Source organism: Pteropus vampyrus, unplaced genomic scaffold, assembly GCF_000151845.1.
Source record: "Pteropus vampyrus isolate Shadow unplaced genomic scaffold, Pvam_2.0 Scaffold169, whole genome shotgun sequence".
Classification (NCBI taxonomy): domain Eukaryota; kingdom Metazoa; phylum Chordata; class Mammalia; order Chiroptera; family Pteropodidae; genus Pteropus; species Pteropus vampyrus.
In genome coordinates this window covers 2,844,039-2,868,838 of record NW_011888950.1, presented here as the reverse complement: position 1 = coordinate 2,868,838, position 24,800 = coordinate 2,844,039, and the positions used below count along the sequence as shown (strand labels likewise).

General features: G+C 34.3%; 1 protein-coding gene across 1 annotated transcript in view; it reads right to left on the bottom strand.

Annotated features, from left to right (window-relative positions):
* The window catches only part of LOC105298943 (ATP-binding cassette sub-family A member 8), a 79,782-nt gene that overhangs the window by 35,139 nt on the left and 19,843 nt on the right, over positions 1-24,800 (bottom strand). Inside the window, exons 11-23 of the mRNA XM_011370412.1 lie at positions 22,085-22,143; positions 21,074-21,184; positions 20,126-20,301; positions 19,546-19,665; positions 19,166-19,304; positions 18,501-18,591; positions 15,660-15,799; positions 12,181-12,300; positions 9,832-10,030; positions 8,442-8,608; positions 5,637-5,770; positions 4,957-5,094; positions 2,629-2,733 (exon numbers count right to left, since the gene is read on the bottom strand). Coding sequence (XP_011368714.1) covers positions 2,629-2,733; positions 4,957-5,094; positions 5,637-5,770; positions 8,442-8,608; positions 9,832-10,030; positions 12,181-12,300; positions 15,660-15,799; positions 18,501-18,591; positions 19,166-19,304; positions 19,546-19,665; positions 20,126-20,301; positions 21,074-21,184; positions 22,085-22,143 — 1,699 coding nt within the window. The remainder of the gene's footprint in view (positions 1-2,628; positions 2,734-4,956; positions 5,095-5,636; positions 5,771-8,441; positions 8,609-9,831; positions 10,031-12,180; positions 12,301-15,659; positions 15,800-18,500; positions 18,592-19,165; positions 19,305-19,545; positions 19,666-20,125; positions 20,302-21,073; positions 21,185-22,084; positions 22,144-24,800) is intronic.

The following is a 24,800-nucleotide window of genomic DNA, read 5'->3' as shown; positions in this document are numbered from 1 at the left end:
TGTCTGAGACATAAACTGACCTAAGAACTCATATCAAATAAGGATTTGGTGATCTACAGGATTTGTGAGTGAAGCAATAAGAGGAATGAAAGACAGTTTTAGGTTACTGATAGGATAACTGATGCATAGTGCTGACATTTACGGAGACAGAAAATCTGGAAGAAGGTAAACATTTAAGAATATCATAAATTCAGTTTTGGAAGCATGAAGTTTGAGAGTCTGTGACGTCTCCAATGGAAAAGCTGAGAGAGAAGTTTGGATCAGCATTGAAGGTGAAATTACAAATTAGAGATCTGAACTAGAATCAAATCTGTGAGTGACTAGTAGGTAGAGGAGATCTGAGGATTTTTTAAATGTAGAGATGACAGAGGAATAAGAAATTCTAAAGGAGACAAAAGGACAGTGGCCAGTGCTTAGAGAAACTTGGTGAAATTGTGATATCACACAGGCTAAAGCCAGAAAGTGTTCATGTTTTCTAAGGGAGAAGTTTTAAGTTTAAACTATGTTACTGCCAGAATGACTGACAGTTATATCAGGCCTGTAAATTGTATTTCCCGGGATTCTTGCAGGTTCTATGCTAAAGAGGGAACATTATACGGATAATACTCTTTTCCCTTGGGCGACAGAATTACTGTGCAGAGGAAGTGACACAGATGAAGATGGTACTGATTAAACAGAAATGCTTATACCAGGTTTCACAGATTTTGTGTAATAAAGTTATAAAAATGGAGCCATTAAAGGATATTCTATTGAAATTTGTAAGTAACGCTAATGTGAGTTGGCCTGCCTTGATTATCATGTAAATTCGCCACTTTATGATTACTACTCAAAATTTGTCTCCACTTCAGAACTACTGAATCAGAATCTTCATCTTAACAAGATGCTCCAATAATTTGTAGACACATTAAAAGAGTCATTTGAATTAATGAAAGAGCGTGAATGAAAATTTATAGATTATCAGTTAAACATTGGGATTTTCTTTTTATTTCTCCAAAGTTCTCACATTTTCAAAATATCATTTCCTTTTACTTCAACAATCTCTTTTTAATCAACATTTTTGAAATGTATTTTTTAAACAATAAAAAGTACCCATATTAAGTATATGGTTGCATGAGGTTTGATGAATGCATATATTCCTGTATCACCATCATAATCAAGGTACAGACCATTTTCATCACCTCCCAAAATTTTCCATGCTCTTTTGCAGTCAATAGCCTTTATTGCTGGTTATAAGAAAACAGAGGTCTGCTTTCTGCCACGATGTATTAGTTTTACCTTTCTGAGAATTTCATATAAATGAAAGCATTCAGTATTTACTCTTTTGTACCTCATCCATGTTGATGCATTTTTTAGTTGTCCCTTCTTTTGTGTTGCTGAGTAGTAGTCCATTGTATGTCTCTACCAGAATTGATCAGTTCACAGCTTGATGGATATTTGGGTTGTTTCAGATTGTTGGCTACTATGCATAAAGCTACTAAGAACATAGAGGTACAAGTCTGCTTGTGGAAAGATGTTTTCTTTTCTCTTGGGTAAATAATTAGGAGAGGAATTGCTGAGTCATGCAATAAGTATATTTTTAATTTTATAAGACAAGGCTAAATTGTTTTTGCAAAGTGATTGTACAAGTTACATTCCCACCAGCAATGCATGAGAGTTCCAGTTTCTCCACACCCTCACTGACTCCTGACATTGTCAGTCATTTTAACATTATTCATTTTATTTGGTACGTAAAGATATCTCACTGGGGTTATTCTCTGGATTACTCATGCTATTGGCCATCTTTTCATGGAAGTATTTTCCATTTACATATCTTCTGTGGTGAAGTATCTGTCAAATATTTCGCCCACCTTTAAAATTAGGCTATTTTCTATTACTGAGATGTAAGAATTCTTTATATTCTCAATACCAGTTTTTTGTTACATATATATGTATTGTGAACATTTTTCTCCCAGCCCACAGCTTTTTATTTTCTTATTGATGTTTTACAAAGAGCAAACGGTTTCAACTTTGATGAAGTTCAAAATGTCATTTTCTTTTATGGTTTATGCTTCTGTCTCACCTATGAAATATTTGCCTACCACAAGATTTGATTCACTTCAAAATAATTTTGTGTATGGTGTGAAGTGAGTGCTAAGAACATTTTTTTCATAACAATATCAAGTTTCCATACAATTTGCTGAGAGGATTAACCCCATTTGAATTCCTTGGGTAGTTTTATTGCAAATAAATTGATGATATGTATGTAGGTTTATATCTGAAATGTCTATTCCATTTTATATATCTATATGATTATCCTTAATTAATACAACACATTCTTAGTTACTATAACTTTGTAATAAACCTTGAAGTCAGGAGCATAAATGTTCCAACTTTGTTTTTCTTCTTCAGTTATTTTGCCTATTTTAAGATATTTGCATATCCATGTGAATTTTAGAATTATTCTCTCTCATCTATCTATAATTTATATTTCTATTTATACTTCTTTTTTATTTTTATAGCTTAGGATTTATGTCTGAATTGGCTGCTCAATTAAACATATATAAATAGCCTCTTTAAAAATTCGGTAATTATGTTACCTTCAGCATGTAATCATTCAAAGTAATAAAATTTGCAGTTACTCATTGTTACCTTAGAATCATCAATGCTGCTCATAGCAATATAAGGAGCACAACTGGATGCCAGAATCAACCAGGACATGACAGGGAACAGGAATTGAAATGGGTTATTTTGTTCCTTTTGAAAAAGCAAAGAATACAATGAGCTGAATGAATGAATTTAAAATTCATTTTCTGGAATACATTTAAGAAAATATAAAACAGATTATATATAATCCTGCTTTAGGTCTCTTTTGAGGTTTTCAAACTCTTTCATTATCCATTCAGTTTTGAAGCTTGACTTTTAGCTTGATACTCAAATTTATGGATAAGGAAAGTGATTCAAAGAAGGTAAGTAAATTTATAATATTACAGAGTTTGAAAGTAATGAGTAAGATTTTTTTCATTTTCTTACTTTATGATTCTAAAATTTATTCTGATGCTAAATAAGAAATAATAATAATTCACAGTTGAAACATTCAATTTCTTAACTGATCTTTATAATCACTTCAAATGTAATAGCTTGACACAGAAACCATATGAGATATTTTATGGGCATAGTGACAATAAATTATCTTTTTAGGTATTCCATGAGACCGGATAAATATTGGTTGAGGTTTCAAAAGTAGAGATGAATTACTAGAAGGGGAAGTAAAACCTCCAAGGAAAACCTTTGCCCTTGGTTGTACATATTGTTGCTCCTTTTTATAGCCATCTTTAAGGATAGAAGATTCACGAACCCTCTCGAATGCAGTCCCTATGTAACTTTCATGGTTCACATATTGTGGTTTGATAAAGCACATTACCGAAAAAAAAAATTAGAACCAGAGCCTGATTGTCTTCAGCCTGCTCATTAGAGAAACACTTGCTAAACACAGAAAGACAAGATTTAAGTTTATAGTCGGAATCTTTCCAGAACACCTTGCGTGCTGGGTGGGTTTAGTACTCAGTGGCAAATCCATTGACTTTGGGTAGGACAGAAGCAAGGTCTGAAATTACAAAAAAACTCTTACTTGAGCAATGAGTAGGTAAATTCGAATGGAGTATACAAAGAGTCGCTGGAGATGTTAGTTAAAGTTGAGATGTTGGGCACATAAATGTAAGGTCAGCTGAGCTGGTTGGTGTCATCAAACTCCCCCTAGCTAAACAGGATGTTTTTGCAGATGAAATCCTAAGGCAATTTGCTCTATTATTGTATCCTCCCTCAGAAACCAGAAAATCAAAAAAGCTTTTACAGTCTTCTATGAGGTTAATTAAATAAACCATAGTGTGTGTGTGTGTGTGTGTGTGTGTGTGTGTGTGTGTGTGTGTGTGTATACACATATATATATATATTCTAAAATTAATTAATACTTGATGGATGACTAAAGCTTTTTGCTTTAATGATTAAGTTTCTTAAACATCCCACTGAAAGGAATTTTTATTTACTGAGCACATGGTGAGGTATGTTGTGAGAGGTTACCCTAGATCTTACTGGAACATATGAAAATAATGATGGATGCATGGTCCATTTTATATACACATGGGTAGATGTTTATTAGCAATATATAGAATTATAAAACCTTATGGGTAGGTGGGATATAGATGATTTCCAGGCCTCTGACATTCATTTATATATTTAACAAATAAGTTATTCAGTGCTTATGATGTTCCAGTCCCTATCCTATGTAGAAGGTATTGTGTAGTGTTAAAGATTCATGGTCCCTATGCTTAAAGAACTAAGAGGAAGAAATATATTTAGGAAATAAGCAAAAAGAAAAAATTACAAACTCTGATAGATATTCTGGTTTCCAAACTTAAAGGGCCATAGACAGTCCAATCATCTGGGCCTTTTTTCAGAAATACGTTGTTTTTGTTTTGTTTTGTTTTGCCTTGTGTCTAAAAAAAGCTGGTTTGGTAGGTCTATGATAGGCTCTAGGAATTAATATTTTTTGACAAGGAACTGGAGTAATTCTCATTTAACCAGTTGCAATTCTTTCCTGAACTTTGCCCTACATATTTTTCTTTTGTAGCATTTACAAAAGTAATAATAAGGCTTCTATTTCTCTCTCTCTCTCTTTCTCTCTCTCTCTCTGTTCTTTCCTTCGCCATTTTATTATTTTTGTGCTAGTTACAGTTCTGTATGATTTCACTTCCGTTTCCTCATATTCTCTTTGAAAACGTATTTTGTTAGTTTTATTTCACATTAAAAAAAACTGAAGTTCTGAAAAGTATGTTGTTTTCTTAAAGCAAGAGAGCTACAATGAACCCAAATGCTAATTTATCACACAGTGGTTGACTCAATAAGAATAAAAGTCCAGCACTTAAAAGAGTGATCTGGGAGATTCCTGATGGGAAAGAATTCATAAAAGTATAGACGTACCTCAAAAAAAGTACTCCTGTCAGTTTGGATATGTGCTGATGGTTTAACCATTCCAAGTAGCCCATTGCTAACAATATCCATGAGAACCGGGAAGCAATTCAGTCTTTTGGTATTGCATGCTAATGAAAAGCTGTAACTCTAAAACATAAAAAACAAGGTTATAAATTCTCAGAGAGCTTCATTTTTTTTTTTCTAAAGAGGTCAAAATTCAATGTTTTACTTAAAAAGTCATGTTTTAAAAATCATGTCAAATAATTAAAACAAACACTGTGTAAGTAAACGCATGATTGGCTGTATCTGATTTTCAGGACACAAGTTGTCTGGCTTAAGGTTGGAATCAAATAGTATTATTATTATTGTTTAAGAACAAAACAGAAGTTTCAGAATATATGTATTAGAAAACCCTTGAGAAGAAATATGAATTCTTGGGACTTAAATATGCATTTGGATTGTATGAGGATTGTCTAGTATTTTTATTTTGCTGATACATACAGTTTGTGTTGGTAGATAGTGATTGATATATGAATTATTTATCATACTAATGACTACAATTCACTAAGTAATAAATGAAAGCAGTATATATTTTTCATTTTGTTTCCTAAATTGGAAACCTGAGTATATTGATGATATATTAGCTTTCTATACCTTTAGGAAAAATGACTAAATAGAGACCAGCATACCTTTTCATGACCAGACACAATGATGGCTCCGTTATATGATGGATCATCTAGGCCATTTCTAGTTCCTGATATATCCACTTCCAAAGCTATGTTCTGATGCTCCACAGAATGTATAAAGTCATCAATGCTTGTTCCTAAATTGTAGTTAAATGTATTATGTGTCACAAAACTCAGAAAATCAATGTCAAGTTGTGCAGTGAAATTAAAATTAACATCCCTATGGACACTTACTGTAATATGGACACTCACTGTAATATGGACTGTGAGGGTATTTTCCCACATGATAACATGCATGCCACTGTGAATTAAAAATCTGCTTACTTCTCATGGAATTTACTTTATAATATGTTTATTTGCTTATGATTACTGCCATATGGTGCATTTGGAACACATTTTTCCCCCTAGAATCTTTTGATGAGTGACCATACCAATAAGGTTTTAATGACGCAGATAATTTCTAATTAACTACCAAATTTGCTAAATCTCACTTCACTACTGCTAGATTATTAATTGATCTTCAAAATGTTTCTTGATACAGGAAGACGATCTGTTAAATGGCTATGTGAAGAGCTCCATGGATTTTCTCCCCAGAAAAACAATCATAACTAGTAAAAAATTACTAAAAGCCCAACAAGTTAAAATCTTTTGATTGTCTTGAGGGCATATAGAAAATGAAAAAAACCCCTCCATTTATTTAAGAGAATATACCTAATCTGTGTAAGTACATTGAGAAACTGTGGAAAATATCTATACTTTCACCGCCCCTGCTTCCTTGATTAGCATAACAGAAGCTCCACTGTGAAATGTGCAGAGCCAAGACCTCAGAGCCAAGCCCAGGTTACAGTATCTTCCTGGGAGGAATTGGGGCAAGGATGATTTTTGGTCTCTTGTCCCTAGATTAGAGCTTCTACCCGATGAGTAGAAGATGAATGGAAGACGAGAACTCCAGGCCACTTGGCCACTCTTGCCTGGTAACAAGATTCTGCAACATGAAGGTGAAAGCAGTAAGAAAGATTGGTGGCCTGCCCTTCCCAGGAAGATAACGGGTATCTATTGAAAATGCTTCTCTTCTTCACACTACACACAAAAATGAACTGAAAATGATCATAGACCCAACTGTAAGAACTCAAAGTATAAAATCCTGAGAAGAAAATAGAGGAACAAGCCTTTGCGAGCTCAGGTTAGGCAATGCCTACTTAAAAATATCATCAAAAGCACAGGGAAGGAAAAAAATAAGTCAGAATTCATAAAAATGAAAACATTATGCTGAAAAAAGACACCAATAGCAAAGTGAAAAGACAATCTACAGGATGAGTTAAATACCAGCAACACATTTACAGTTGATTCTTATTATTCACAGTGGTTATGTATTCACGTCTATACAATCACTATAATGTCACCATAGATATTGAATCGATAAACTGAACCATTGTTCCCAGGGGAAACACAGAGTTAGGTTTCCTGTGAGCCTCTGGTTACAACAATTTTTCACCAATTGATACGTTGTTTTATTTTCTGTGTGCTTCTGCATATATATTGTTGCTTCATTAACACTGATCTCACAGCCAACAGCACTGTAACTCATGTCCGATTGAAGCTGATCTAACACACATATTTTCTCCGCATGTCACAGCCTTCTTGAGCTTAGAAATAGCATTTCAGCAATGTATTTGGGGGCCACTTTAAACAGCAAAATCGCCAAGGAAAAGCACAACAGTGTGAAAAATGCAGCACTAAACAGATTACAGAGAGGATATTGGTTTGCAGTATGAGATATTTGTTAACAGTATTAGCTGGAAATTTGTGTGTCAGGTGACACAAAATTTTCACATCTCTGAGCATATCTGTGAATGATGAAAGTGCCATGAGTATTGGTTTGGAAGCTACAAATAAATTTTAGAGAGTGGACAAATTTGTAAATACATAATCTGTGAATAATGAGAATCTATTGTATCTGATAAGAGACTTGTATATAGACTATATAAGAAACACTTATAACTCAATTAAAAAATATAACCCATTTTTAAAAGTGGGAATAAAAGACATTTCTCTAAAAAAGATATACAACTGGTCAATAAGCACATGAAATAAATGCTCAACATCATTAGCCATTAGAAAAATGCAGATTAAACCACAAGATACTACTGTGTATAGCAGCATTGATTATAATAACCAATTACTGAAAAAAAACAAATTTCCATTTTCTGATGACTAATAAAGTGTGCTATATCCACAAACAGAATATTATTCAACAATTTAAACATTAAAGTACTGACACATGCTACAACATAGATGAACCTTTAAAACATCATGCTAAGTGAAAGAAGTCAGTCACAAAAAATCAAATATTGTATGAATCTACTTATATTAAACACCCAGAGTAGCAAATCCATAGAAGTAGAAAGTAAATTTGTGATTGATCAGAGCTGGGGCAGAGAGAATGAGAATGACTACTAATGAGTATGGAATTTGTTTTTGAGATGAAAATATTTTAAAATGAATTGTAGTGAGGATTACACAATTCTGTAAATATACCAAAAATCATTAAATTCTATACTTTAAATGAATAAATCATATGGCTTATGAATTATATCTCAAGCTGTTAAAAATGTTTTGGGGGTACAAACTCTTCCATTTTGCAAACTGCCACCAGATAATTTATTCTCCTTGGCAAATATTTTTCTAATTCCTGCTCCATTTGGGGCTTGTATTCATCATCCCCAAGCTTCATAAATTGTACTGAACACATGCTGAAGAAGTCAAAAGCTCATTTACCTGGAAATGAGGTATTGACCACGTTATTACCTGTTTTATTGATGATTAATAATTGAGTGAGAGGATCGCATGGCTGCTGTCCAGGAGCAAGGAAGTATAATTGAGGAGAAAGTTCCCACGTGTAACTGCTTTGGTACATTTTCAAGATGATATACTCCAAAAGCACAGGGCAAAATCCAATTCCTAGAATCAATAGCCTGCACAGAATAAAATTGTCAACGTGAAGGCATAGTCATTTCCTATCCTTTTAAAACCATCTGAGCAGGTTATAATGTAATAAGATCAAGAGATCATGAAAATTAAACATATAGCTCTCGGACTCATTTCTTGAGTATTTTGTCCTGCCTCTAAATTAGAGATGATAAAAGTCCACATTTATCCTTCTATCCATTTCTCCTGTTGCTCTCTGTCCATTAGCCACAATTTCATGGGATAGATCTTTTAACTCAGTGCCCAGATTCTGCCTCTCTCCTGAGATTCCAATGTGATGCTCCCCTTTTCTGCTGGTTAATTCATCAACACTTTATACTCAATTATTTTTTATGTCTGATCCTCTTCATAGAGTTCCTATTTCTCTTAGTGACTGCATGATAGTCTCCAGTCTCAATGTTTCAATTATTTTCTACTCTTTATTTTCCATTTGAAATAAGTTGCTTTATTTTACTTTGAAACCTTTCTCCATTCTTGATTTCTAACTTTATGATATTACACCTTGTCGTAATTCATGCTAATCTTGTTACAGATTCTCAATGGATTCTCATTATTTATTTAGCGAGTGTTTATTGAGATCCTATTATGTGCCAAGCATCCCATGTCTTTGATGCTTCATTGGCCTCCTCACAGACAAGGTGTTAATTGACAGCTAAAGTACTATGGACACCAGGGTGCTCCTGTGAGGTGATATGAGCCCTAGGAGCAGGGGTAGTGCCCATTACGCAGACAGGAATTATGGAGAGTGAGCTACCATCACTTAAGAGGCCTGAAGGGAAATCATGACATCTACGTAAGAGCAAGTAGGATTCAATGGGAGAGTCAGGACTTCTGGAAAAGAGTCGGTAGCATAACTATATAGCATCTAAAATAAGGCATTGGCATATGGATACTGGAAAAAAAGGTCCACATCCCAATGTTTTTGTCACTTACCATAAGAGAAACACTGAAAGACAGAGAATGTTAGAGGAAAACTTACATGACTAACTTTTCCCCTAAAACTGGCTCTGAAATGATATAAATTCCACTTGCTAGTCTACTAATAGGAACTACTAGGACCATGAGCGAGACTGAGAATTATACTTCATCTAGTTGTGCAGATGCAGAAATTTATTTTTATTTTTTGTTTGGCTTCTCGTTTTTAGACCTTATATATAGATTTTTTTAAAATACATTGACCGCACAAAACCTATGGCATTCTGATACTTACAGTGATAAAAGAGCTTTTCTTTCATGCTTTAACTTTAATAAGCGAACCCTTGCAATTGTGCAGATTTGCTGTCTCCACAGAGCCATACCGCCTATTATGTCTGTAGTCTCATTAAGTGAAGAGAGAATTTGTTCCATCTCAACAAGCCTTTCTGTGTCCGCAGCTCTTTCTGCTTGTACTTCTCTCAACGTGGCAATATCTGCAAAACACAAAATAAACAGTTCTTAAAATGCCACTTCAGACGTACTTTATTGAGCTTACTATAGGAGTTTGTTTTACCAAGGATGTTATGGATAGTCTTCTGCACAACTTGTAGGTATTATGTAGTATTCTTGGCTATTGCCAGGAACAAGAAAAACAGATGAAAGATTCATTTCTTGTGTAAAAGGACTAGAAAGAAGGCCTTAGATACTTTGGATACAGACGATATGTTGAAGAGGTTAAAATAAATATGCCAGATAATCACAGCACCTAGGTGTGACTTAGAAACTTAGTAAAGGAAACAATTATCTTAGGTGTTCACCTAGAGAAACAAGCTACAATTTGACATGCTACAAACTGGGAGTTAACTGTAAATTGTTGCTACTGGAGGGATTTCAAACCTATCCACACTGTTTGAGGGTGCATTCATTTGTATATTCTCTGCAATGTCTAGATATCCAGGATGCTGCTTATTGTATGATGCTAAAATAAGCCTGGTATTAAGCCACAAAGATCACACACTCATAAAGACACATGCTCGATCATGGACGTAAAAACACATCATTTCAGTTATGAGTAAAGATGTAAGGATCTTAAACAAGATAGCGGTCAACAGTATATTAGAAGAATAATTCAGGTATTTCTGCTTCAGTTAGCTGCAAGAGACTGTCGCCCTTCTTACCAAGAGAATAAATAACAGCTATTTTCCATCCATTGGATAGATTAGGGCACCCAAAAGGCTATAGAAAGAATAACAGAGATTCAAAGTAGATGGAATAAAAACTTACCTAACTTATGGGAGGAAAAGAAAAAATTAGACACATCTAGAATCATAGTTGGGAGATTTTACTATCCCTTACTTGTAATTGATAGAAAAAACCAAATCAGTAAGGCTATAGAATATTTGAACAACACTATCACGTAACTTGACTAAATTGATATTTATACAACTCTTTACACAACTGAAGTTCTTTAAATATATATTCTACATGTATATACTTCTGCAAACATACACACATATATTCATTTATATGAATGTATGTATAAATGTTTTTAAGCGGACAAGAAATATTCACCAAAATAGACAAAATGTTGGTTCAACAAGTTTCAATGAAATGAAAAGATTTTAAGTCATAGGTTGTGCTTTATGACTACATTAAAAGTTTTAATGTCAGTAACAATAACATTTAGAAAATCCACTAGTATTTTTATACTGACCAGCATATTTGTAAATTATTGAGTATGACAATGTCTCATCAAATAGGGCATATCATCAATGATGTAAAAATTATTTAAAATAACCAAATAGAAATTTTAGATTTGAAAAGTACAACTGAGAAAAAAATCACTGAAAAATAAAAGCTCAACATATTTCATCTGGTAGAAGAGATGATTAGCAAATATGAAAAAGATAAATTGAGATTATTAAGTCTAAGAAACAGAAAGGAAAAAGAATGAAGAAAAATTAAGTCTCAGAAAATTGTGAGACACTACCAAGCATACTAACATATATTACAACCTATGATAATAGGAGTTCCAGAAGGATCGCATAGAGGAAGGGACAGAAAGCATAGTTGAAGAAATAATGACTAAAATCTTTCCCAAATTCGATGAAAAGCTCTAATTTTTACATATAGGGAGCTCAACAAACTCCAAGCAGGATAAACATAAAGAGGTCCACACCTGAAGACATCATAGTCAAACTCTCAAAGCCAAAAACAGAAAGAGAGAATCTTGAAAGTAGCAGGAGAAAAATAACTCATCATACGAAGAAATTTTCAATAAGATTTGGGGCTGATTTCTCATCAGAAACCATGGAGACCAGCAGGCAGTGAGATGACATATTCGAAGTGCTTGAAGAGAGAGATTTAGAATAAGTGTTTTGTCTAAGACTGCTCCTGGAAAATGGGGTAAGATGAGGGCTATGAGCCTTGGATAGAAGAAAATGGGCCACCTTTAATATCAAAGCAATATTGGCAGTAGAGGTAACAAATGTGACAGGGATGCATTTCACCTTTATAGATGCTTGTCTTACTCATGGACCCCCACATTGTGTAATCACATATTTGGAATGGTGTCTTCTTGAAGTATTTACTGCACTACGGGTTGCAAATATTTTACATGATAATTTTTATGCATTTTATTTACCTGGTTCTTCAATAGTTGATTTTCCTTCCAGTTTGAGGAACACCTCATTCAAAGTTGTCATGGAAACACCATAATTCTCAATGCCAAGGCCAGGACAGCGATCAAGATCCTCATAAAGTTCTAAAGAACACAGATATAGTAGCAAATCAAAACAACAAAAATCACAAGTGAACCAAGGACAACTTTTGAAACTAAAAAGAGCAGATATGTGAATTATACTTGCGATATGTCAAACATTTAAAAAACTAACATTACATGATAAGTAACATTCTTTAACTATATGATTTTTTATTTTATATTGTGTCACAGCCCATACACTAACTTCTTTTGATCAAATATTAATTTATATTTATACAAAGATTTTATTTTAGTTTTTTTCTGACTTACTTTTACATTTTAATTAATAGTAGAACTTCAGAATTTTTCAACTCTAAGCCTAATTAATTGAGAAGTCTTTTCCAGAGAACAGATACAAATGGGAGCTTTTTGTGTTTTAACCAACAAAAGGGATAGAACTAAATTTTTGAGAATTAGATGGAATGTGCAGAATCTTCTTCAGTTCAGAAAATATCTGTCAAAGGAAGTATATAGGATATAAATCATTTCAAATTTTCTGCTTTCGGCTATGGAAGAAAAAATTCACAAGATCTCATAGCCAGAGAACGAGAAATTGATTCCGAATTTTCTTGGAACAGTAGGAAATTGTGAATTGTGTCCATTCATTCTTTAGTTTATGCACAATAACATTTTTTCATCTGTCATTGTTCTCAAAACAAAGAGCGATGACCCTGCCTACATAGGTTTGAATTATAATTGTTAATCGAGTGGAATTGAATAAAAACCTAATTTTAAATCCTAGTATGATTATAGAAGTCCTGAGGCTTCAGCTTGGAGCTTCTCCCTGAGAAAAAGGATAAGTTCAAAGCTTTCTGTCTTGATTACAGTACTGTAGACAGAAAAGTAGGGAAATAACATAGCAACTGCTAATGAGTATTTTGTGTCATTCTTCTGTTTCTCTAAAATTATACGAACCTCTTCTAAATTACAACTATTATTGAAATACATTAATTAGGATTCGATTAACACTCTGCCTGCTGGTTCTCAGGAATACTTGTGTTGTCACCATAAAATATATATTTGAATGACTTTGTGGGGTAATATATGCGTCTTTGTTACCCACACAGAAAGTGAGGTTAATGGTTTCAACCACTCAGTGCAGATTCTCTGAGTGATAAACATAACTAGTAAAGTCTTTTTTAATTAAACTATTTGGGGATAATTTTAAATTTGCATGAAGCTGTAAAAAATAATACAGAGGGATCTAAGGATCTACACCTTTTACTCAGTTTCTCCAATGATAACATCTTAGGAAGCCACAGTACAATATCACAACCAGGCACTGATAGTAATACAATCAAGATAGAGAATATTTGCATCACCATGACAATCACCATTTATAGCCACGCCCATATCTCTCCTGACTCATCCTCGCCTCACCCATGGCAACTATTAATGTTCTCTATGTTTATAATTTCGTTATTTCAAGAATGCTATATAAATTGACTCATACAGAGTGTAACATTTTAGAATTGGCTTTTTCCACTGAGCCTAGTTCTCTGAACACTCAGCCAGGTTGTTGCGTATACCAGTGTATATATATACCATACGGCAGTAGCCTCTTGCTTTTTATTGTCGAATGGTATTGCACATTACAGGTGTACCACAATATATTTAATCATTCACTCATTAATGGGCGTCTGGGTTGTTTCAGTTTTTGTTTATTCCAAATAAAGCTGCTGTGAACATTTACGTACAGGTTTTTGTGTGAACATGTTTTTATATATCTAGGATAAATGCCCAGTAGTGCGATTACTTGGTTGCATAGTAGCTACAGGTTTACAGTTTTAAGGAAATTGCAAACTTTTCCAGAGTAGCTATGCCAGTTTATATTCCCACTAGCAATGCATGAGTGATAAATTTTCTCCACCTCCTAACCAGAATTTGATATTATCACTATTTAAAAAACATTTTAGCCATTCTGATAAGTGTTAGCGATGTCTCATAGTGGTTTGAATTTACATTTCCCTAATGGCACATGATATTTGAAAATCTTTTCATGTGCTTGTCTGTCATCTATATATCTTCTTCAGTGAAATGTCTCTTTACATCCTTTCCCCAATTTCCAGTTGCATTGTTTGTTTTTCACAGTTGAGTTTTCAGAGTTCTTTATATATTCTGGATACTATGCCTTTATGAGAAACATTGGAAAATACTTTCTGCCTGTCTGTAGCTTGCTTTTTATCCTCTTATCAGGACCTTTCATAAAGCAAAAGTTTCTAATTTAGATGAAGTACAATTTTTCCTTTTATGGATTATGATTTTGGTGTCAAGTATAAGGTCTCTTTGCCTAATTATATGTTCTAGGAGATATAGATTTTACCCAATTTATTTTCAAAAAATGTTTATAGTTTTACATTGTGTACTCAAGTCCAGGATTTATATTGAGCGAATTTCTGTATAAGATATAAGATTTAGGTAGAGGTTCATTTTTTTTTTTTTGCCTATGAATGTACTTGCTCCAGCACCATTTGTTGAAAAGGCACTGAATGGTTTTTTTTACCTTTGTCAAAACAGTTAGGCATACTGATTTGGAACTGCATGGGTGGGTCTGTGTCTAGCTTCTCTATACTGCTCAATCTATGTGCCTGTTACTCTGCCAACACCACACAATCTTGATGATTATAGGTTACATCGTTCACTGCCCTAGCTCACCACAGAGAGACCTAACAAAAACTGTAGCTGCCTGCTTCTCCCTGGGGAGCAAAAGATCAGAATCTCTGACCAGGCTGATTGGTATGGGTCTTCTCTTGTACAAAGCCAGACTATAATGACTGGGAGGGGTGCCTACTTTACCTAATGCACAGACATCAACGTAGACAGGCAAGGAAAATGAAAACCCATTAGTCAAAGATGTTCCAAACAAAAGAACAAGATAAATTTCCAGAAACTGACCCTAATGAAATGGAGCTATATGATTTTCCTGACAGAGGATTTATAATAGTTGTTATAAAGTCAACTTTTATGTGTTGGCCTGAAAAATCCAAAATTGTCACAAAAGTCTTGCCAAGAGAAGAACCAGCCACATCATGGGGTTGTTTAATATAATGTTTAAGCCAGAGATTTTCAACCATTTGTATTCATGCATGGTTATGAATACTAGAGTATTCTGCTACACACTACAAAGGGAATAAAGGACTAAAAATGCTCCTTAAAATGCCCAGGTATTATAATGTAATAATTAGAATATAATATTTTCCACTGTAGATAAAATAATCTAGTTATACTATTCTTTGCATCATGTTCCAAATACTTAAATACATTGTAGGCTCTCAATAAACATTAGTTATAATAATTATCATTAACATTATTTTTACAAATATTATTTAGGTATTTTATTTCATGGTGTTCACGTACATTACCTGGAAATCTATTTGTTCTTTCTAAGGGCAATGTATAGACAAGTTTTCCTTCGCTTTCTGCTGATAATTTGGCTTCAGGGATGTGCTGTTTAACAAGTGACGTTATTTTTTCTCGAACACACATGTCATTCAATTGCAAACTGGGGTTTAAAAAATAATATATGTTATTTGAAATCGTCTTCAATAGTATGAAGAAAATTACCAGTCTCTATGGTACGAAGAAAAATCAATTAAAATCTAATGCAAGAAATAAGCAATCCAAACATATAATAAGAGGACAAAAAAATCAGATCATAGAAAGGTGATGAGGAAAGTAAAGAATTACAGATTAGGTTATTCAGGGATGATGCCTCGAAAAGGTCGATATTGACTCAGGGAAAATAGCTACAGAGTGGAAGATGTTGAAGATTCTTCAAAGGGAGTTTAAGCAGGCTAAATAGGATTGTTGTATTGGGCAAGAACAAGAGACTTTTGATAGGAATAGGCACAGGCACAAGCAGATTCAGTTATTCGATTTAGTCATGCAATGCGAATTCGTTAAGTTCTTAGTATGTGAAAAATTATCCTCAGTGCTGAGGGGACAATGAAATAAAACAGCATTGTCTTGCTCTTATGGAGCTTAATGTCTAATGGGAGAGACAGAAAGAAAACAAGTAAACAAACGGACACGTAAAATGATCACCAATAGTAGTAAGTGCTCTGAAGGACATGAGGTTATAGATAGAAACGAATTGTGATAAATGTGTGTTTGGGTTGGTGGCATCACTAATTTTTGCTTTCTTTGCAGTGCTAACACCAGAACTTTGGCTAAGAACAAAGTATCATTGAGAAAATAAGTCTACTCATTTAAAAACACCAATGTAGAAAAACAAAAATCTATTAATCAAAGCTATAAAGTACGGTAGATAAAATACTGGCAATAACTTGACTTTGAAACTTGATTTTGCCATTTGAAATGTGTTATTTAAACTATCTGAACAATTTCCTCATTCATTAAATGAAATAATGGTCGATAACATCTAGGGTTATTCTAAGTGAGTACTAATGATGTTTGTACTTAGCAAGCCCTTAAAAAATGGTAGCCATTTCATTTGATCAAATGCTTGAGTCAAAATTCTATTTACTCATAAGATATTATGAACATACAAGAATATATGCCATTTTTAGAAGCAATGAAATCAATTGAGGGAATGAAGCAAAAAAATCATCATTGTTCCCCATTGTTCTCCAAAAAAAAAACAATTCAAGAAATATTTCTTGGCCACTTATAAGAATTTGTGCTGGGCACTAGAGATGACTATGTGAGCAGTACAAGCTTAGAGCTTGGAAGACGGGGGTCAGCAAACTTTTTCTGTAAATGACTAGATAGTAAGTATTTTAGGCTTTGTGGGCCAGTCAATTTCTGTTGCAACAACTACTCAACGCTGCCTGCCCTTGTAATATGGCTAATACCTAAACAAATGGGAGTGACTCTGCTCCAATCAAACTTTATTTACACAATCAGTAAGTGAGCTGGATTCGGGTAATAAGCCATAGTTTACTGACTCTGATCTAGAAGGAGAAATAAGGCAATTACACAAATTATTGTCCAGGAGACTCAAAAATTGCTCAGAGATCCTGACTAACATTTTTTATTTCGAGAACATGTTATGTTGCCAGGCAATGTGCTGGTCACCCTTTCATTTATTTTTTCTATAACCTTTACTTGCAATTAAGAATGATTACTCCCACCTTATAAGTGAGAAAACTCAGTTTCATAGAGGTACTTTAACCTCCTATAAGAGGTTAAAACAAAGTGCCCCAAGAAATCAGAATATTGGGACAATACAAGGAAATGTAAGATTGATAAGTCTACATGAAGTAGCATTCAAATAACTCCTTAGGACTTGAACAGGTCAAAATAGGGTCAAGAAAACTGCCAGTCTCAGAAAATGTAAGCCATGACAGGCAGGGTATGTGCAAGGAACAAGGAACAATGAATATTTCATTTTAACTAGAGGGTGTTGAATTCAGTTAGGGCAAATGACATGGGAGTCATGATAGGCAGTCCACACCAACATTATTTCGCTATGTAGTTTGGACTCTGGTAGGTAAAAAGGAACTATTGGGTTTTTTATTTGTTTGTTTTTTCTTGTTGTCATATGTTTTCTCTTTCTTTCTAAAGTGTAGATGGTATAAATCAGAGCTGTGCTTTAGGTAAACTGATCGATTCATGTATAAATTAGAGAGTAATTTAAAATATGGATTTGGGTACTAGACTTTGAAGTTAAAAATGTCCAGACTCAATTCCTGGCTCTGCCACTTTTATTTTAATCTAGGGAGCCTATAATTTCATCTGTAGAGTAAAAGTAACAACCATTCCTATCTTGAAAAAGAAAAGATTTAAATAAAATAATGTTAAGTGCCTTGTCTCTGAATCACTCAATAAATAACACCTAGAACATGCTACTATTCAAAATAATGATAAAAATAAAATGAAGGAGACAGAAAAGAGAGAAAGAATAAGAAAGAAGAGAAGGATTTAGGAAGAGGAGAAGCAAGGAACCAACTCAAAAAATTATGTTAACAGTGGGTGAGAGATCACGAGGGTGTAAATATGACATGTCAGTTGAGAAATTTCCCTTAATACATACCTTCCTTAACACAACGTGTCATGCGTTTATTTTCTATCGCATTTATCTAAACTTTTTCGTTAAGGCATCTTATATTCTCATTCTCTAACTATGTATATACAAACATCTGCGTCGAATAATACAGGGTTTTCTTGTGTGTTGTAATGTGTCGCTTCATGCTTGACTCTAGCCCATGTCTCGTTCTTCCAAATTCCTCAGGTGGCTGTACCTTAAGTGATATCCGATCCCCCATTTCTTCTTCAGGAACAGAGAAGAGCCTGCACACTTCAGCTTCCCCTTGGAGAGAAACACTTTCCTGTCTGAAAGGGAAGAAGCAAAGAAGAAGTTGCCCATTCTTTCCCAAGAAAAGACAGGTACTTGTATATATGATCTAACTCTAATTCAGGAGCTTCTACATTTTCAAATAGAGTTTAATAAAGACTCATTGCAATAGACACATTTTAATCTTATTTATATACTTGAGGTGATTGTTATACCATTCAACCAGTCAGGGAGATTTTATGTGTCTATATCTTCTAATATAGAGAATCCTCACATTATACATTTTAATGGACCAAACGTCAAAATTGTTTGGATATTTCAAGTTGATTTACCTCAGTTTTGAATAAAAAGATCAGTGCCTTAGAATATAGACTTTTACTTCAAAATAAGTGAGTTTTCCTGGCAGATCATGCCCCTGTGTAATCAAATGATACAAAATTCTAGGAGAAATATGGAAATGGTTGAGAGCAAGACTCATTGGGCCCAGTTCATATCATCACCAGCTGTTCAGATTGCTAGATGCAGCTGGATGATCAGATTACACAATAAAAATGCTCAGAATGTAATCCATATTTCTCTTTATCATGATACTTAAAGGAAGCTAGCAATCACCAGCCAGGAGGTCAGCCTCATCCATGAACTGGGTACTGAACAGGATCACATGGTCTGTTTTCCTCTCCTTCAGGAAGTTCCACACTTGGTGCCTTGAAAAAGGATCCAATCCAGCAGTTGGTTCATCCAGTAGGAAAATCTACAGAGGAAGGATGTATATGAATGGGTTTTCCACTAAGGTATAGTTCTTCCAGAACATATGTTAAAACCATATTATTTATATTTAAAAGAGCACTGTGGTTAGGAATTTTGTTCTTATATTTAATGTCCCATCATAAATATTTTATCACAGGTGTCCTTTGCAAATAATAGGTTTAAACTACTACCAAAAGTTTTATTTTTAAAAATTTCAATGCATCTCTAAATTTAGTCTGACTTACCTGAGGATCTCCTAAAATGGCAATTGCAAAGGTGAGCTTTCTCTTCTGTCCACCACTTAAATTTTGAGCAAGGATGTCCTGAATATTAATCATTTCCAATTCCAGCAAAACTCTTTGTATCTAACCAAATGATAACATTTATATCACAAACTTAGATTTCTTTCTTTTTTTCTAATTTTTAAATTCATAAATACAAAGCTATAAAGTGTAATGGTTAAAAGCACGGAACTGAACTGACAAGATTTGAATAAACCCACATTAACTAGCTGTATAATCTTGGTCAAGTTACTCGTTCTTTAGAACTTCAGTTTCCACACATGTAAAATGAAAATAGTAATAGTACCTAACTTATAGGGTTGCTATGAGGAATAAATGAAATATTATATTTAAAGTTAAGGGTAATGCTTGGCACATTGTAAATTATATGCAAATGTTAGATATTAGCTAAATTCAATTTTTGTGTTCAGCTTTTATACATTGATTAGCACAGAGATAATTTAATGAAAGCAAAAAGACTCAGTTCAAATAGAGTTAACAATCTCATTTTGACGAATACATTAGTTCTAACATATTTATGTACCTCTTTATCCATTTCATGTGGCTGAATCCCTTTTATTTTAGCGAACAGCCTGAGATTTTCTCTCACTGTGAGGAAGTCAAATTGTACATTGGATTGTGGGCAAAATCCAGTGAGCTTGCTGATGTTTTCTAGGTCAGCCATTTCTGAAAGTTTATTATCGTACATGGTGACTGAACCTGTAAGCAAGGATGAAAAGTTAATATCAGGATAATGCTTAAGTTAAGATTTTTCTAAATGAAAAATTTTAGATATGTGATTGTATCTTTAAGGTTATACAATTCAGGTATTAAGAACTTCCATTTTAGTTGTGTGGTCTATGGGGCGCGGGCAAAGTCCCTTCTGCAGCTTTTTCCATTTAAATGTAGTCTATTTATCTATCCTCACATTGAGGCTCGGCTATATAACAGATGGAATCTTAGCAAATATGATATAAGCAGAGACTGTGAAGTGCCTCCACACTGGGATTTGCCATCTCTTTGTTTCTGGGATCATAGATACCAGTGGGTGAAAAATCTCAGATTAGCCTCCTGGAAGATGAAAGTCCACGTAGGAAGAGAGGTGCCATGATCCTAACCAAATATGTGAGTGAGGCTACACTACTTTAGCCCCAGCCACTTTAGTCCAGACAGAAAAACTGCCAATCAAGCCACAGAATCATGAGGAATAATAAAACATTTTTATTTTAAACCATTAGCTTTGGGGATGCTTGTCATGTGGCAAAAGCTGACAGATACAGTTAAAATGCCAAATGGTAACTAATGACTATTAAAAAATTGTCGTGAAATACTCAAATCCCACATATACCAATCAAATATAGTGTATCTCCATAGCATAATACTATAAATTAACTTCCATTTTACCCTAGAAATCTCTGTGATTAATGATCAGGAGGACTTTAAATTAACAGCTTATTTATTTGTCAACTTGACCTTGGAAAAAAGCTCTTACCTTTAGTGGGAACAGACAACCCACTAAGAATGTTTAAGAGTGTTGATTTTCCAGCTCCACTGTGACCAAGTACTGCAGTGATTTGGCCTTCATATATGTCAAATACCAGATCTAGGAAGAAAAACGGAAAATAAAGAAGGATGGGAGAAAGGAGGGAAGGAAATGGGTGGGGAGTTAGAAAAGAAAACAATTAAAACTACAAATTTATTATGGAGCTAGTGATCTGTCTTCTTATTTCCTTGAATGGCCATGTTTTCTAAATGTGAATATCCTGGCTTGTAAAATAAAAAATAAAAAAATAAAATACCCTTTTATAAATTTATATGTTGATCCCGTTTTGAAATTTTGAAAATTACTTGGTTTAAAGGCAGGAAACAAATCTTATACTCCTAGATTCATTGACATTGCCTGATGCATGGAAGGTGGATGTTCATATTTTTTGACCGGAAGGATAGATTAATTAGTTCAGTAAATTGTAGATAAAAATCTTTTGAAGTATATGACTTTTTCACACAAAAGAAAAATATACAATATCTACAACAGCCTTGGAATTACATAAGAAAAAAAAAAAAACCCAGAATATCCTTAGGCCACCTCAGCATTACACAGTATATCTTTCCAATATATATATTTAAAAAAAAAAAAACAATATCCTTAGGCTATCTCAATATTACACAGATCTTTCCAATATATATATTTAAAAAAAAAAAAACAATATCCTTAGGCTATCTCAATATTACACAGTGTATCTTTCACATATATATATATATATATATATATATATATATATATATATATATATATAAATCTAAAACGTACTTAATTTTTTCTAACTTTCATACAGTAGAAGTAATGCTTTGGAAGGGAAATTTTACCATGTGGCTCAAATAACTATTTCAAATCTAAAATACCACTAGTAACTGCTTACCAGGAGCAAAAAAAAAAAATTAAAATCAGGAAATCAATATCATTATAACTAAATGTTTTTTTTTTTTTTTTTTTTTTTTTTACCTTTCAAAGCTTCTATTTTATCAGGCTTTCCTTTATATTCTTTTGTAACATTTCTGATTCTGAAAAAAGAAAAGAAAAAGAGACTTCAAGATATGACGATTTTCTTCAGCGTGCGATTCTAGGTTTGGTTGACAGGATTGGGTGAATCTTCTCTTCGGGATATAGGGAGATCTGAGATTTCATTTTCATGCAGTTATGCATGTGTGAGAGAATCAGCCAGAACAGCGGTTCCCAACCTTTCTGGTACCAGGGACCGGTTCTCCTGTGAGAACCTAATGCCAGATGATCTGAGGTGGAGCTGAGGCGGTGAAGCCAGCACCGGGGAATGGCTGCAGACACAGACGAAGCTTCGTTCACTCGCTGGCTGCTCACCTTCTGCTATGTGGCCCAGTTCCTAACAGGCCATTGATCAGTACCGGTCCACAGTCTGGGGGTTGGGGACCCCTGATAGAATACTTATTCCCAGCCTATGCTGCACATGAGCTCCACCTGTAATTTTAAATTTTTACCTGTGCTTGGAACCCATCACCAGATCTTCTGATTCCAAAGACTGAGGTATGGTCTGACATTAGTATGGAGAACAAGGGTCATCTCTAAATTGCAAAGCCAAGGAAGCCAGACCAAGAGGTAACGCGGGCAGTCAATAATGAAAGGCTCATTGTGAACTGCTGGCTCAGGCTGGAGATATCTTTGGTCACCTTGAGTTAAGTTCTCCAGAGGTTGATCAATAAGTGCAAGGGTAGATTAAGAGAGAGAGGCAAAGATCGTAGTGTGAGAACCTGGGTTTTACACCCCTACCTAAGTGAGCTCATTCCACCTATGATATTTAGTAGCTCTGTTACCTTAACCAATGTACTTATTCTAGGTAAATTTCAGCTCTTGTAACCTGAAATTTTGGAGTGCTTTAGGGTTGTGTTGAAGGGTGAGTAAACTATTTCATCTTGCATGCATAGTGCTTGGTTCATGGTAAATAGTCAGTAAGCATAAAATAATATTAGTTAGATTATGGTAATGAAAAGGAATGGAACCAACATATGCTGGGTGCTGTTATAGAGCTAGAATCGTAGACACATCATTTTATTCTCTCAGGTAAATATATAATTCATAAGCTGGATCACAGAGGACTGACGTGCTGGTCATTGATGGACGAGTAATATTTGAACAGTCAGGAAATTTGAGGACTTTCTTCCGGTATATATTTTTTAAATTTGGAAATAAAAGTTACCAGCACCAAACAAAGTACGTGTTTTGTTGTCAGACAGAGTGAAGATATGCATGACTCTAAAAGGCACATCTTCCTCAACTCCCTATGTGTCTGTTTCTAGGTCTTTTCTCCTCACCCCGACTTTCAACCTCTTTGAAAAGGCAATAAATAGAAAAGAGAAGTTTTTAAAATTGAGAGAAAAACATAGGGAGTATAATAAATGAAGTAGGGGCAAAGTGTAAAGAAATGAGTCCAGACAAAGAATGAGTGAGGCTGAGACTAAGGATGGAGAAGAGAAACAACAGATAAAAGATTGAGAATCTAGGGGAGGGTTTGGTTGAATTATCTTTGCGGTTACAATCTAGGTTTGTATTTCATGTAAATGTCGACACTATAAGACAGCAAGGGGTAAAGGATCTTTTCTTTAAACTTGAAGTGGAAAGGGATGAACGTAGCATGGGCGAGGTTAGTGGGAGCGATGCATAGGGCACAAAAGAGAACATTGCTTGTGTCAGGTGTAACTACTAGCTTCTCAGCCTTTGGCCTGTTCTCCGTTTGCATCCTTGCTACCTGATGGCTTCTTTCCCGTGGAATTCTGGAGATACTGGTTCAAAGGAGTCATTAGATGAAGGATCGGCATCCATTTCATCTTCAAAGGCCACCTCATCAGGCTTACGTTGTCGTGACCAAAATGAGGTCTTCAGGAAAAACAAGGGTGAATTTCGATGTCCGTATTCATCTACATGGCCAGGAGACAAACACTGGGTCAATCGCCATTTAAGGGAGATGGTCACCTTAATGCAGCCTAGCCATGCAAAATTTTTATCAATAAACCTGAATGTGTGGTTGACACACACACAACGCACATGTGATGATATGCGTGGCTTCATGAGGGAAAAAGAAATATATCCTACGGTGTTTCTATTATAATAATTTTTCCCATAGGCAGAAATGAAGCTGTGATTTTTCAAAAATTCAGAATTATCTTAAATACATGTTAAGACTCTTTTTTAACCTCTGGAAAGCCAGATATTGCAATAACAGCATGACATACTCTGTGTGTGCTGAATTCTATCTAGAAGTCCAGGTGTCATTTCACTGGCAAAAGAAAAAGAAATTGAGAAGTGATTATAAGATATATTAAGCAAGTATTCCAAGAGAAGATAGAATAGAGTTCGACAAAAATAAGTGACATACTGTAAGAAAGGGACAGAATAAGGCAAAAGAATTTATTCAAACTTAACACAGTGGAAATTTTTTAAAAAGCTATTTTGTATTTATGCTTTATCTCATTCCCTAATAATAACTTTCCTCCGAAGCAAATTCATGATCTGTTTTAAGTACATATTATCTATGGACCTCTTTCTGGAAACTAATCTCTTCAACGTATTTGCACTTAATTGTTACTTCTGTTTTCCTACGCGTTAGGAGACATTATGAAATGGGAGAATTATATTTCTCTAACATTCTGCAGCTGGCCTCCACTGTAAGATTGAAGAAACAAAGCAAACG